Here is a 15,690-nt window from a genome sequence, read left to right as displayed (position 1 = left end):
GACAAAAAAGAAGAAAAAAAACTTTGTTGTACTCCGTAGGGATTGAACCTGCAAACTCTGGGAAAAGAAAAAAAAATTTAAAGACTCCCCAACTACTTGAATTCAAAGACTTATTTAGATAATGTTACTCAAAGAAAACTATAAAGCACGCATCTGGGCTGTCGGAGGAAGAGGACCAAATTTCATAAAAAAATATTATAGAGGGATTCAAACTTGCGTCCCTGACATGCATTAATGACTTTTGCCACTTAAGTATTGCAAAATATTTAAATTTGATATGCTAAGAGATTTAGATAAATCGTATCTAAATATATTGAGATATATACATTGATAAATTGTATCTCGAAAATTCTTTGATTCTTTAAATATATATTAATTTCCAACTCAAAGATAAAACATTTGTGATAATGATTCCTTAAAATAATGAATCTATTGGGACGTTTAGAAATTCGTCCTACTAGATTTGTTACATTCCTCGAAGTGAATGCAAGTATAAAAATTTAAGGAGATAATCTTAGATGTGATAAGTGACATAATAATAACCACTTAAATAAGTGAACAATGAGAGTTCTCAAGATAACCTCTCAAAGGGTAGAGATGCATTATTTTGTCAATGTGATATGAAACTTAGTTGAAAGCTCCAAAAGAGCAAATATATCAATATTTCGTAGAACAAAATTAGTTAAAAGCTCCAGAAGAGCTAATATATCAATATTTGAAAGAACAAAATTTGTGATGGTTAATGCATTGGTTTTAAAAGATAATATTTATTGTAATCGATCTCGTATTGAGATTGTGAATGAGGAAAATTAATTATAATTTATATGAATCACTCTTGCTATGAATATCCATTTATTTTAATTTAAAACAGGATCGAGAAATATTTGGTTATTGAATTCGTGATACTTATGCTAAAAGACCTGATTGATTGTTAAATTAACTGTGATTATCTCCGTTGTCTTCCTTTGTCATTATCCTGAAGAAGGGTTGAAAGTAGAATATTTGAATGTGAAAGATCCACTTAAATTGTGGAATAATTTAAAATAAAGATATGACCATTAGAGTATGATGATTTTATGATTGGATGCACCTGAAGTTGCAAAAATTTAAAATTGTAAGTTAGTATAACTCTAAAATATTGAGGATGAGTTCTTAATTAAAGTTATGTGGGAGAATATTACTAATCAGACCTTGTTAAAGAAAACTTTTTCAACTTTTCATGATTCAAATGTGTTCTTGCTACAACAATATTGTGAAAAAGGTTTAAAATATCTTCTAAATTAATATCATATTTTACTTGTGGTTGGATAAAATAACGAGCTATTAAATGAAAAAATTGTATCGCCCATCCTATTTCTAAGTTTTCTAGTTTATTAAATTTACTCTAAAATTTACAATTTAGTCCCTAAACCTAAAATTCACCATTTTGCATTTCAATTAACCACTCATTCAATAGTTTAGTTAATACCCATTGAAAAATTAACACACAAATCAATCCCATGCAATAATCAAATAAGAAGATAAATGAAATTAAAAGCATTAGAAACACTTAGGATAATTTGTTAAGATTCTTGATTTGTTATAATGAAAATGCTTCAATCCACCAAGTTCAATTGGATAAAAGAGAAATGAAAGCCTGAAAATAAAATTAAATGTAAAGCCTAACTTATAGAATGGCCCCTGTACTATTCTAAGAGGAAAAAAAATTGTAGTAGAAAAATTAAAGTCTTAATCTGAAAATTAACCTAAAATTTTCCAACCCTTCCAAATTCTTATAGAAGTAGTATTTATATAGTCTTTATTATCTTAACCTAAGAATTACATGTTTAACCTCCATTATAGACTTGTTTATGGCAGGATTGACCAAATTGCCTTCAGATGCGTGAAACTCGATGTCACAACATCCATAAGTTGATGTCGCGACGTCCTTAACACTAAGTTCCATAAATCTTTTGATGTCACAAAATTAAGGACTGATATCGCGACCTTCCTTGACATTTGCTCGATCATTCATTCCAGGCTTGTAGGTGATGTCGCGACCTTCTTTTGTCATGGGTTGCGGTTCAAAACTCATGACCATAGCACAGAGAGCATCCTATAAGGGTCTATATAGTAAATGGGGCTCATTTAACCCACTTGAATTGACCCAATTTGAAGAACAAGTGACGAAACCCATCTAATTGAAGCCTTGGTGGCCTAGTAAATGACTCATGGAAAATTAAGGCAACCTTGGTAAATAGGGAAAGTAATCTTGGAGGATTTGTAATATGATAAGATTTGATTTTATAATCTTGGGGATAATGTAAATCCCTTAATTTTAGATATGCTTCAATCTCGTTTGTTGATGTAAAACTAGCTGTAGTGTTGGATTTGGGGGAGCACAATTATAAATAGAGAGTCTCCCCCTCATTTGTTATCATCCATTGTATTTTATTCTTTGAGTTAAAGAATATATTAAGAGTATTTGCTAAACACTTGGTGTGCTTTGCTTTTTGTGGCTATTTTATTCTTTCGATCTTTCTTTTGTCTTTGAGTTGCATTTTCTACATTTTTGGTGCCTTAGATAAATTTTACAAGAATTCTCACTTTGAGAGAGTTAGGTTGGCTTAGGCGCATTTTAAGCGAAGAAATTGAATAAGGTCTCAAAGATTGTAAGATGAAAGGTCTTGCCCCATGACACTCTGACATAGCTACCCCTTCGATTTGATTCTGCGGTCGACATTGCAATATCCACAATCAATGTCATAACCATGGGAAGTTGGTGCCGTGACTTCCTCATTCCAACATTGCAACCTTGACTCCAGTCTACTTAGTGTTGCAAAATTAAAGGCCAACTCCTTAGTTGATGAACATTCAACAATGTCCCTACCTTGCATAAGAAATGTCGCAACCTTGACTCCAATTGAGGCTTATCTTTGCACTTTCTCATCAACTAAGTACTTCAAATAAAATTCATCCACAAAAACTTGAACTAAAAGTAAAATCTAACTGAACTATGAAAAAGCATTCAAAGACACTACTAATTACCCGAGAATAAGCTATTTAAGTGCTTAAAGAGCTTAATTTTTCATATCGAAATGCAACACATCACATTTATTTGCATCTTTCGTCCACCGTTTCAAAATATAATGATCCAATATCTCAAAAAAAAATTGAAGTGAAATTTTATTAGAATATGTCTACACAATATGCCTTTAAATTAAAAAAGTTCACTCTCACGAGTAGCAACTTTAGAGCCCAAATCAAATTCGAACAAGAAAACTATCATTAGAATAAAAACAACTTGACACCTCATATTCATTGCAAGAGTTGACTTTTCCTACCTTTTTCTTTATAAGCTGATTAATTTTAACAAGCTCATCTTGAAAAAGATTAAAAATATCATTTGTATAAAGCAAAGCTCCATGATGTTCCATTTTATAACCAATAATTAGAATTCAAGAATTGTATCTTAGTTTGAAATATTTTTTTTTGCGTAGAGACTTTGAAATGCCTTATCGTATTTCACAACAAACTCATGTGGTGTTGTCGTTGAATCCAAAAAATAATAAAAAAGAATTTATGGTCTCACTCCTTTGAGTAGTGTTCATTCCTTAAAAATGAAGTATTTTGATTTTACACTGGAATCCATGAACTTCGAATTTCATACAACCCCTAAAGCCATTCATTTTGCTCTAATTTATTCTTAACCATCAATTCATGTCACTTCTCAAATACTTCCACAGTAGATGATTCACAAATGCATCACTTTAACTCATGTTTGAAAACAGATTTGTTATAATATATATAGGAAAAATTTTCTGAAAGTTTCCTCTTTATATGCCAAAGGCAGAAACGGTGTCGAGATTCTTGAAACACTTTTTTCACAACACTCTTTATAGCTAAATCTTGATCAGTAATTATTGAAACAGGTGTTTTTCCATACATTGCTTCAAGCCAAGTTTCAAATGACCAAATAAAATGTTGTTTGGATTCATCTTACAACAAAGCATAACCAAATAAAATTGGTTGACAACGGTGATTTCATACTACACAAGGAGCAAACGACATGCTATACTTATTACATTACAACAAAACAGGTCAATAGTGATACGCTAAGAAATCTAAGGAGATGAAAAATGGTGTCGCTATAGAGTTTGGAAACGTGTGTGGCGACGCATTCGCAGGTGTCACCACTGGGTATGTGTTCTTACGGTTGTCGATGCAAAAACTCACGCATCTCCATAGCTTAGTCAGTAGAGATACATCCATTGTGTCTCTACTTCTAGTTAGTGGAGACACATGTGCGCGATGCTATAGCTCAGTCTATGAAGACACGAGGCATGCATCTCTATAGGTGTGTCAGTGGAGACGCATCCATTGTGTCTATACCTCTAGTTAGTGGAGACACATGTATGCGACGCTATAGCATTGTCAGAGGAGACACATTATTCGTGTCTCTACTTCTAGTCAGCGATGATGTAGATGTGTATCTCTATAATTCAGTCCGTAAAGACCTGTCGTTTGCGTCTTTATAACCTTTTTAGAGAAGACACATTCTTTGTGTCTCTACCTCTAGTCAATGAAGACGCAATGTGCCTCTATAGCATAGTTTACAAAGAGACGTGGTTTGCATTTCTATTGCCTCTAGTACAATATTCGGTTGGGCTCGAGTCTATATTACTAATCAATTATTAATAATACAAAGAAATCACTAAAAATATATAATAACCTGATAATTAAATGAACTTGATATATCAAGCTTCCAAATGTAGCTTGGTTACAAGTCGAGCACCAAAATCTAACATTACATGTCCACAAAATGTCAATAATAGCAACAAAAGGAACAAAAGGAATGTATGTGATTGTTTTTTTTAGCTCCATTCCAACTCACAAACATCCAAAAGCACTATGAAGTTCATATTGTATTCACCAACCTATAGTAGTCATCAAGTGTCAAATCTTATCTCCACGATTTGTTCCAATATCATCTGAGCATTGATTCAAAGGATCATTAGATTAGAGAAAATCTATGATCAAATAGTAGTAATCACATTGAATGCCAGAAACCACATGAATTATGTAAAATTATATAAAATAGTACTTACTTCCATTAATTCATTACATGGAATCAAAGATTGAATTGATCATTTCATCTCGAGCTCGAAGTTCGGCTTGAAGATCATGCAGATAGTCCAAAGTGCAAGCCAAAATGACAGACAGTCCAAGTGCAAGCCAAAATGACAGACAGTCCAAAGTGCAATCCAAAGTGGCGGATAGTCCAAATGCAAGCCAAAATGATAGACAGTCCAAATGCAAGCCAAAAAGGCGGACTGTTAGCTGGCAAGCTATTTGGAGGACAGTTATTAATGGGCTATCTGATGGATTTTCCGAATGTGAACAAGACTCGCGGATACACAAGATGTAAGTTGTCTTGCTACTTAACATGCTCTAAGCGATTGAAAATAGGGCTATCTCGAAGCTTCTGATACAAGCTAGCCAATTGACAACTTGTTAGGAAAAGTTGTCAGATTATTTTATTTATTATTATTTTGATAGGTTAATGTAAACGGTGCTGAAAAGAGAGAAATCAACCGGTGAGTGAATTCATATATTTAGACTTGCCAACTTGTAAACTTGCAATTGATAAATTTTCTTATTTAAAATTGTACTTTGTAAACAATGTTGGAAAATAATGGATATTTTGGAACTTTGAGGCATATTATTTTATTGATAAAATTAAAGGTTTGGAGAATAAATTATGAATTTATATTCTATATAATATGCGCAAAATTGTTGAGTGATAAATGATAAATTGATGCTCAAATTAAACAATAGTTCTGTCTCTTGATAAACAGTTGTATTTTTTGAACAATTGTATCTCTTGATGAACAAATTCATTGTTTTTGGTTTAATATTGCATCTTTTCATTCATTGTGTTTGTTCACTTATATCTATTAACTTTTCAACAAAACTCTTCATAAATTGGTCTAAATCTCTTTATTTATTTCCTTCCTCTATATAAAGCCAAGTTAGGAGACTTCCAAAACACATCATCAAAAATCATCAATATATATATATAATTCCTTCTAAATTCATTCTTCCTAGTGATAGAGAAAGGCAAGATAGTGTTTGATTGATCACTGTTGCTGTGCTATTACTGTGATCACTTGTTGTTGTATCCTGAAAGACAGACGTCCAACGTTATTCAAAACACCGAGGAGAGGTCGAATCTGTCTTAAGGAAACTGTTCATACAGGGCTTAACAAAATTCTTCTCCTAATTTTCAATTCTGTCCGATTACAGGTATTCTGTTGTGTTACTGCTATTGCGTTGTATTGCATTATTATTGTTACTCACATCTTAATACTACATATGATATTATATTTTCTTACAAACAAAAAGATGTGGACTAGCAATGAAATAGCAAATCAGATTTGGTTGCTAAATTTATTCCTTGTTTTCTTTTCTTCCTCTGTAAAAAAAAAAACCCAACATTTGCCTTAAATTGCTTTCTATAGAACATTAATCTTCCAATCTAGTATGGGAGTAGTTGACTCCCTCTTTAACAGGTTATCCATCTGTTTTGTTTTTCTTTCATTACGTTGACTTGTTTAACATCTATAAGTGCTTTCTAAAATAATATTATTAATTTATACCTGAACTAGGAAAATTGCAGCTAATCTATATCCCCGTGAGGCCCACTTGCAAACATGATAAGGGAGAGGTAAGATTTAAATCGAAAAAGTCATGGCAAATCTCAGAAGCAGCAACTTGCAAACGCATTGTTTTTTCTGCTATTTGTTAATGGAGTACAACACTGATGTCTTAAATAATAACTCTACAAAGGCTTATTAGGTGATTCCCCACTAAAACATCTACTCTGGGCTGCCAAATAAAAATAAAAGAAGTTACTAGATAGGGGTTGGAGAGCAACAAAGAGAACAAGTTTCAATACTGAACATATAAAGAAAGGTTAGGTAAAAAATATTCTGCACTACTTATATCTGTTAATTTACTATTAAACTTATTGTCTATGCATGAATGCAAAATGATGAGAAAATATTATATTAGAAGCTACAGGATGTAGCTTTAATATTCCTATGTTCTAATCCTAGAATATTTGTTGATGCCTTATTCCCTTCCTACCTAGGCTTTCCTGCCATCCAATGCAGCAAAGTATGCCCCACCTGTTTTGAACATGTAATTTTGGAGGCTGCTACTAATACTATGATATAGTTTCATAAATTATGATATTATTGGCCTGTTAGCCAGAGCAGTAGATGAAGAATAAGAGAGGTTGCTTTATTCCGTTGTTTGAAAGGAGAGGGCCAAAATCTGTGAATATGACTGGGAAATTTGGAAGCAGATCAAAGCCTTTCATGCATAATATATGAAAAGGATGAATGAATGCCAAACTTTTTGAGCAACACCTGAAAGACTACTAAAGCTGCCAAATAGGGAGTTGAACCCAACATGATTGACAGATGGTAAGTCTTGTGGGGGGAAAAAACAAAATACACAAAGCTGGGATAGGCCATTCCCATGACTTGATAGCGTGTGGGTACCATAATATATGCTATTTGTGGAAGTTGAATGCCAAATTGACTATTCATCCATGATTTCAGGTGCAGAATATGAGCAACTTAACATGTATCACTGATTGTACACCCCCCGCCCCCCCCCCCAAAAAAAAAAAACATCACTGCTAATTTGACTATACTGTGTGATACAAGATGAACTTTGCGCTGTTCATCAATGTTGGTGATATCGGTCTGTTACAAACCCCGTTCAACTAGTAGAATACTGTCCTTATGTATAATTCAAAATTGTCCTTCTCGTAGAGTGCATTTGTTTGTGTGTAAGGGTATGTGCGCAAAAGACTTGATCAGCCAATAATTTTAACCCTTCACAGTTCTGTCCATGCCTTACAGTTGAAGCTTAGGATGTCTAAAGTATATAGTTTTTAAGGTGATGAGATGGATGAAGAGAAGGACAACGTCGATAGAAAAAGCTGAATACCTTTCAGAATCAAAGCATACACCATGTAGGGTTAATCCTATGTATTGCCTAAAATTGGAACTGTTTCTTCAATAAATTTGATTAATCATTGGCAAATTGGAGGATGAGCTAAGTTTTCTGGGGTCCTACCAATTAAAGAAAACAACAAAGAACAAAAAAAAGAGGTTTGAAAAGTAAAAGAAGAATAAAAGGGGATCACTAATGGCTGTTCTTTACCCCCATACATGCCTAGCCTAGTTATGTTGCTATAGGAATAGCTAGTATGCAGAAGGAAAAGGGCCGAAAGGAGCACTACAAATGCGAAAGCAGTGCTATGTACGGAGGGGAACTGGATTAACACCTAATCCATTTGGTGCCAAACATCATCTGAGAGAGCAACATTTGAATTGAAACACAAAATTGTGCTCAAATGGGTCCTTTATACTAGTGCCCTTAGGTGCCTGCTGCACCTTTCTTGCATCCAATTGCACAACCCATCAATTCAACCCCAATATATCAACTCTCTCTCTCTACCTCTCTCTCTTCATTGCTCACTTGTGCCTGTATCTGCAGATCTGTGGCTATATCCATTAACACATTTGTATCCAAATTCATGATGAAACTAAGGATTAATACGTTACATATGTTAATAAGAACATATTTTGCGGTGCTCCTAGCAAAGTCTTGTTGTAAGATAAGTACCATGTTTCACTGCTAGGAAGTTTTATGAAGTAAGTATTATCTTGGGGGAAATTTTCACAAAAAGGAATCGAACCATAAAAATTGTAACAGGTGTTGGACAAAACACGTTAGTGAATAAAATAATTAATTATAAATAAACACATATGAAATAAAATATAAATAGAATGATTTATAATTAATTTATCAAATAAAAAAATCAAATAAAAAGTTTAAATAAAGGAGAATCGAGATTTTATAAAAAGTTGAGGTCTGTGAAACACAGTTTCTTAAGACATATTCAGCCTCTCCTACGATACTTGGAGAAACATTGGTCGAATGTCTCCTAGAATACAACAACAACAATGATTAAAGTAATAGCACCTCTACAACAATCGAACGAACTTTTCCTTTTTCTATCACTGGACTATTGTATAAATACAGAGGCAAAAAAAGAGTTTTGAAATGAACAAAATTTCGGTATAGGAAATTATTTGAATGTGTGTGTAATCCTCCAGAATACAGAGCCTTTTATAGGCATTTAGGATAGCGAAAAATTTTGGAAATAAACATAAAATCTGCGATTAAGGAAGAGTCAAATTAGATTTAAAAATTAAGGAAATAAACATAAAAATCAATTTGATTTAAAAATTAAATCAAATTAGATACTAATTATATATAAGCAAATTATGTCTACGTTACCCACATTGTATAGGTGTGCCCCAACCTTGTCAAGTTTAGACCTATACTTTTTATAAACAAGACAAAGTTACAAGCTTAATCATTCAATTATTTTTTAAGAGGGTTCACATATATAAACTTATCTCACACTTTAGTATTTAACTAATATGGGATCTAAGCCTTTATTTTTCCTCGCATATGGTATATCGTTATAAAGGTCTCACGGAGTAGAATATGAAACTATAATTTATGATTCAACTCTACACCTTTACCTATTGAGAATATGCCTTGAAGTTACCAATGCAATTTTTTCAACAACAGGAGTGGCTGCATTTGTACTTTCATAATGGTAAACAATCATCGGTATTCATGCATATGGGGGGGGGGGTTTAAAAAAGTTAAGGTATGCATTGTTTTTAGTACAGTCTCTAAAAATTTTATTGCCCGCAACAATTGGTTACTTATAGTAATGTTAGGGGGGGTCTCTTGGAAATTCTGTGACCACACAAGGGTACCATACTGCAAAACTTTGCTACCATTACCAGTACCAAATGTGCATTGTCTCCACTTCCTCCCACTTAAACAACCCTACCTTCTTTTTTTTTTTTTTTCCCTTTTGATTTCTTTCTTGTGGTCCTCACATTTGGCAGTTACTGGTTCAAACAAGATAAGCTCATCACCATCGTTCCTTATTAAAAAACAAGTTTCAGTTTCATCAGTTTTTAATTTTTTCACTGATATTTTTCAAAACCTACACATTGCCCTGTTGTCCATGACAAATATTTTGTTTGTTTAATAATGGTGGATGGTGGCATTAGAATATTACTGACTCGCATGCTTGTTTTTCTGCGCTGACCTTAACTTGGTTAAAGTCTTAATCCACTAACAATGTGGATACTACAAAGTTTTTTAGGTGCTTTAAAGAACTAAACTTTTAGTTTAACTAGTGATCTTCTCAATAGTATATATATATATGTATATCAGTACTACATTCTCATTATCCTTCTGACTCTGGTTTAATAGTGGTTTATGTGGAATTTTTTGATAGCTCCAAAGGTTCCTACAGGAACCATTCATCAATGATTGGATATTTTCTTTTCATGAAAGTATTGGTACTGTCCCCATCATATTCTTCCTAGTACAATCACTTAAGTAACAGTCTTTTCCAAATTCACAACCAATCGACGAGCCACAGTGATTAATCACCATCTATCAGAGTATTAATCAATCTACTGGAAAGACCTAACTTCTTTCTAGTAACTCTGTTAGGTCCCTAGCTTGCTTAATGATCTCATACCATATCCCTGAAAACGAATGCAACCATCTGTAACATATAAATTATATTATTTGAAATTTCCTATGGGATTGATTAAATGGATTCTTCAAGTATCCTAAGCCACAAGTCTCATTAGCCCCACGCATTAAGCCATTAATCATCCAATTCCCTACTGACAAAATACATAAGCAAATATGCTCTTACCTGCTTTGTGAAGATGTGCGGTGCTTTACATACCATCATCATCACTTTTGAACCTAACCAAAAAAGTGGAGCAAGCATGTCAACTTCAAAATTTTGGTGTCTCCATTAACAAGTAAATTGCCTCGTGGGACTAACTCATGTTTCAAACACTTAACTGACTATATAACTCTAGTAGGGTTAAACTAAACCATGGTTTTATGTATAGATACATACATGAGAAGTAAAAGTTATATCCAACTATGATTTCCCATTTATGACCTTGCTTGTACATACATAATAGCATACCGTACGAAGATTTTCTTTCATTGTATATTTTAATCTCATGCACATACATTTCGCATGCTGTACAAAGATATTGTTTCATTGTATTGTTAGTTTCATTAAAATTAACCTCACTTCTGCGATATAGCTAAATCCTCATACGGCCTATAAAAGAGTGTGGAGGCAAATAAGTGCTCATTCACATGGTATACTATACTAAAGCCACTCACAAAAAGCCTTTTATTGCATGAGGGGACACTTTGGTCTATTGTGGCCTCCCCATTTTATTTTATTTGAATAGGACAAAATTATTTGCCTCATATATCTCCTTTCTTGCACATTGAAATATATATAGTATAGCCACATGATCAAACTTTTTCGATAATTCTGCTCTTCTTTCTTTATATTTCTTTTGATATGTGGTCACTATTAATGTCAGTCACTTGCTCATCCTATGATCACCTTTAACTATTGATCCATTTGAAACTTCTGGACAAAAAACAGAAACAGTAGAAGCCTTTTTGATATTTAAGACTGTCTTTTGACCCCCAATTAATCCCTCAAAGTCTTGTGGATGATTCTAGTAAGCTGTAAATTAATCCTGTTAGGTACTAGTCAATTAATGTGCAGTGAATTGGCATGGTATGATGGTTCAACATATAAAATTGCATATATAACTGGAGGGATGAAAGTGCTACTTAAAGATATCAAGCTATTTGTTTGGCCTAACCAACATAGGGCAACAAGGCAGATAAGCAAACCAGAGATGGTAAATGGAGGAAATAGAAAATCTTCCATCTACCGAAAGCAGGCTGTCGCTATCGTTTTGTCTTTGAGGAGAAGGTTTTATACAACATTTATTTGTTTATTTATAGCATAACTCTGTCTTTATAGCTTGCATCAAAGAGACTTTGTGGCTATAAGCATTGGCTTAAAGACATCTACATCTGATGTAACATTAAACAGTTTAAATTATAATGATATTGACACAAAATTGAAGTTTGCATACTTTTCTGATATATATACTTTGTGATGAGCCCTGCAATATGGAGTAAACGATCTTAAAGATCAATGTTCAAGCCTTGTTGCCTAAATTCTTAGCCTAAATTTTATAATTGATTGAATAAGTGTTGATTCACTATAAACTCATCTGTTGAAGCAAAAAAAAAAAAACAAAAAGATTAAAAAACTAAAAAAAGACATGTATATGTTGAAATGACTAAGCCCATTTTGCCATCAAAGACATAAATCCAGCACCAAGTAAAACTGCAACATATGACCAAGCCTGGAGCTTCATATTTGTTTGAAGCTTAGGGCCCAGAAAATCAGCTGCAAGGAGATCAACCAGTGCCATGTAATTCAGCAACCCTGCTGAGCAAGCATTAAGTAGTCCCACCACCATAAGTGAAGTTGGACTCGTCTCACTGTAAACCTTGGACAAACCAATTCCCAGAACTATTCCAAGTGGCGTTGTGGCTGAAAAGAAGAATACCATGATTGCTTTCATTTTTATCTCATATTCAGCCTGCACATATCAAACATAATGTTAATCAATATTGTACACTAAATGGATATTTGAATGAGAAAATAGTGCAATGTTGGGGGTTACCTGCAGTATGCATCCACCAAGTCCCATCCCCTCAAACATTTGATGGAAGCAAAGGGCAGCAATGAGTGATCGAATGGTGCATTGATTGCCAGAGGCTCCCATTGCAAGACCAATCACCACTGAATGAACTACAATTCCCAACTCTAATACCTACATTTAGGAAATATATAATGTAAAGACTTGAAAAGCAAAACCATCGAATTTGAGGATTCAAACATGTATATATACCTGAGTAATAACTCGATGCCTTAACAATTGTGATGATACGTCGTCATTCATCTCAAGTGAATGGCTATGGCCGTGTTCAAAATTATCGATTGGTACAACGTTCGTATTTTCCAATCCACCACCATTGTTAGCATCCACCATTAAAGCTTTACCGCAACGTTTCTTGTATACACTCATTGCAAATGAATCCACCATAAGGGTCAACACAGCCGACAGCATTGCGACGAAGGTTGTGAAAGGGAACTTCCTCCATGGATTTTCAGGCAAACACCCGGACATAAGGTCGTTGAAAGAATCCGGTAGCACGTGCATGTACCCAGTCGCTAGAATAACACCGGAGGCGAATGCCTTGACAATGGTGAACAAGTCCCTGTCGGGTTTAAGTGACGGAAACTGACCAGAAAACAATGGTAGACACACGCCAATCATGCTGGATAGTAAAATTGCGACAATGGCAATGATTTTTAGCTTCATGGATTCTCTGTAGTTATGGCATCCATTAGTCTTGGTCTCTGCTTCACATTGAGCCAATACAAGTGGAGTAGAAGATGAAAAGATGATGAAAAGAACAAGGAAGATTGAGTTTACAAGGGATTTTAGAACTGATTTCATGGCTGCCAAGAAAGATTTACAGTTACGTTGGATTGTGAGGCTTAACCGCCTGGTTTAGAGGGAATGAATATATGCATTTTATGGCCGAATATTACTCGTATTTTTTTGCCTCATTTGTAATTTTTCAGATTTGGTGATATTATTGCGATGAAAATTTCTAATATGTCCTTAGATCGTTGATTGAGTGGTAAATTTAACGAGAACTGTGATGGTATTTTGGTATTTTAGCCTCGAAAAAAGGAAACTTGTGCATGGCGTGTGATATGTGTGACCTGCCTTAAACTTTCTCGACCTTTGACTTTTCTAATAACACTAAGCACACGTCAGACGTAAGCCTTTTCGCTGACGTGGGAATTCTTTTTCCATGCAACAATATTATTATAATCAATCTTTAAATGTTGTCTTTAAAATATTTCAAAAAAATATTTCGTCTTTAAAAGTTGAAACGATAAAATGATATTATGAAATACTAGATTAACAATATTGCATCTTTATTTTAAATTATTCTCCCAACTTTAAAATATTTTAAACTATTTATCTCATCCTTTTATTATTGACACTATTAATTTAAAATGATATTTTTAAGGAAAAGTAAAATGTTGTTGATACAACTTTTAAAAATTAAAATTAAAAATAAAGTAAAAGAGAAAATAAATGATAGTTTTTGCAATAATTTCAAAAGCCTCGAAATCAATATTTTTACAATATTCATTTTTCTTTAAGTTTTTTTATTTTAAATTATGTCTCATTAGATTTGACGTCTCATTTAATGATTTTAGCAACAGAAGAACATTATTGATATAATATTGACAATTTGGAAATGTAATTTACAATCTTTTGAGTTTGAGGATTATTTTAAAATAAAGGCCATAGTTTGGAGATATTTGGTGCAATTAACTCTAATAATAATGACATGACAAAGTTTAAAAAGGTTAAGTTAGAATTTTGGAGATATATTATTGGAAGAAAAGTCACAAATCCTAGAAATAAAATAAAATTCATAGACTATAAATATTTAAAAAATGATAAACTAGATTGTAGGTCACTCAACTAGCTTAAATATCTGTTTTGGTGGCCATACTTTTAAAAGTTTCAAAATAGTCATCCAACTATGGTTAGTTAAAAAATTGGTATGATAACAAATTTATCCTTCAACTTTTACCTATTATGTCGACTTAGTTATAATTTTAAAAAATTAACCTTCAACTTTACAAAATTATCTTAATCTGGTCCTAATTCTAAAAAAAAAATACACAAATATTTAAAAATATAGAATAAATTTAAAATATAGAATTTTACACTAAAGTTTATATAAAAAATAAAATTTTACATTGTAGTTTCTCTGATAACAATTGCAAGCCTAGAAATTTAACAATAGTAATAACAATAATATTGTACTTGGCAGACTCAAACTATATATTATCTTCACTTAAACACCATGTATTTATAATACACGTTAACCTTACATTCAAGGTTGTTGTTGCTTGTTCTTGAACCATCGCTTCCTCTACCAAAGCCGTTAATTTGCCTTTTCCTCCTCCAACTCCACCATTGTTGGCGTTTTATCAGCAGCAAAAGTAGAAAACAGGACAAAGAACAAAGTAGCAAGATGCATGAAACATTTTACTTGCTCACAAACGTGCATCAAGGAATGAAAAACTGATTTTCATTACCATAAACAAAGTAATACATATATTTTATAGACAATCTTCTCTACCAAACACAACTACTAGCACTAACCAGCCTAGTAAGTTGTGAAACATTGCTTGTACACTAAAACAAGTTAACTAAACAAGTCTTTTACCTACATAAACACATCAAGTTGTCATAAAACTTGTTCATTTTCAACCAAATTAAATTACATTGCAACTAAAACAGAAAATATGTTACTGCACCATGCACAATTTCTACAGCATGCATACAAGTTGCATGCATTCAAAAAAATCATCATAGCAACATGGTTGGCCACTTTTTAACACTCCTCATTGGCCTCCACATTGAAAATACCAATTATTCATCAAATTTTTTTAGCTTGGTAGTCCCAAGATGCTTTGTTTCAAGTTGACCCTGCTCAAGCAATTCATCTTCAACTTTGGCCTCATCCTCAACCAAATCTAACTTGCACACTTGACTATCCCAATATTTTGTGTTAGATTTGTTC

The 15,690-nt window shown here is 33.1% G+C and overlaps 1 protein-coding gene across 1 annotated transcript; it reads right to left on the bottom strand.

Moving 5' to 3' along the window:
• Positions 1-12,078: 12,078 nt before the first annotated feature.
• Positions 12,079-13,603, bottom strand: LOC107936556 (zinc transporter 7). Its single transcript, XM_016869309.2, has 3 exons — positions 12,918-13,603; positions 12,690-12,839; positions 12,079-12,605 (listed from the first exon to the last, which is right to left on the bottom strand). The coding sequence occupies exons 1-3, from the start codon at positions 13,527-13,529 to the stop codon at positions 12,300-12,302; spliced, it is 1,068 nt and encodes a 355-aa protein (XP_016724798.2). The 5' UTR covers positions 13,530-13,603; the 3' UTR covers positions 12,079-12,299.
• Between the last annotated feature and the right edge of the window lie 2,087 nt (positions 13,604-15,690).

The sequence above is a fragment of the Gossypium hirsutum genome, chromosome D02, assembly GCF_007990345.1.
Source record: "Gossypium hirsutum isolate 1008001.06 chromosome D02, Gossypium_hirsutum_v2.1, whole genome shotgun sequence".
Taxonomy (NCBI): domain Eukaryota; kingdom Viridiplantae; phylum Streptophyta; class Magnoliopsida; order Malvales; family Malvaceae; genus Gossypium; species Gossypium hirsutum.
The sequence above is the reverse complement of the archived record's forward strand: the minus strand, read 5'-3'. Positions and strand labels throughout refer to the sequence as shown.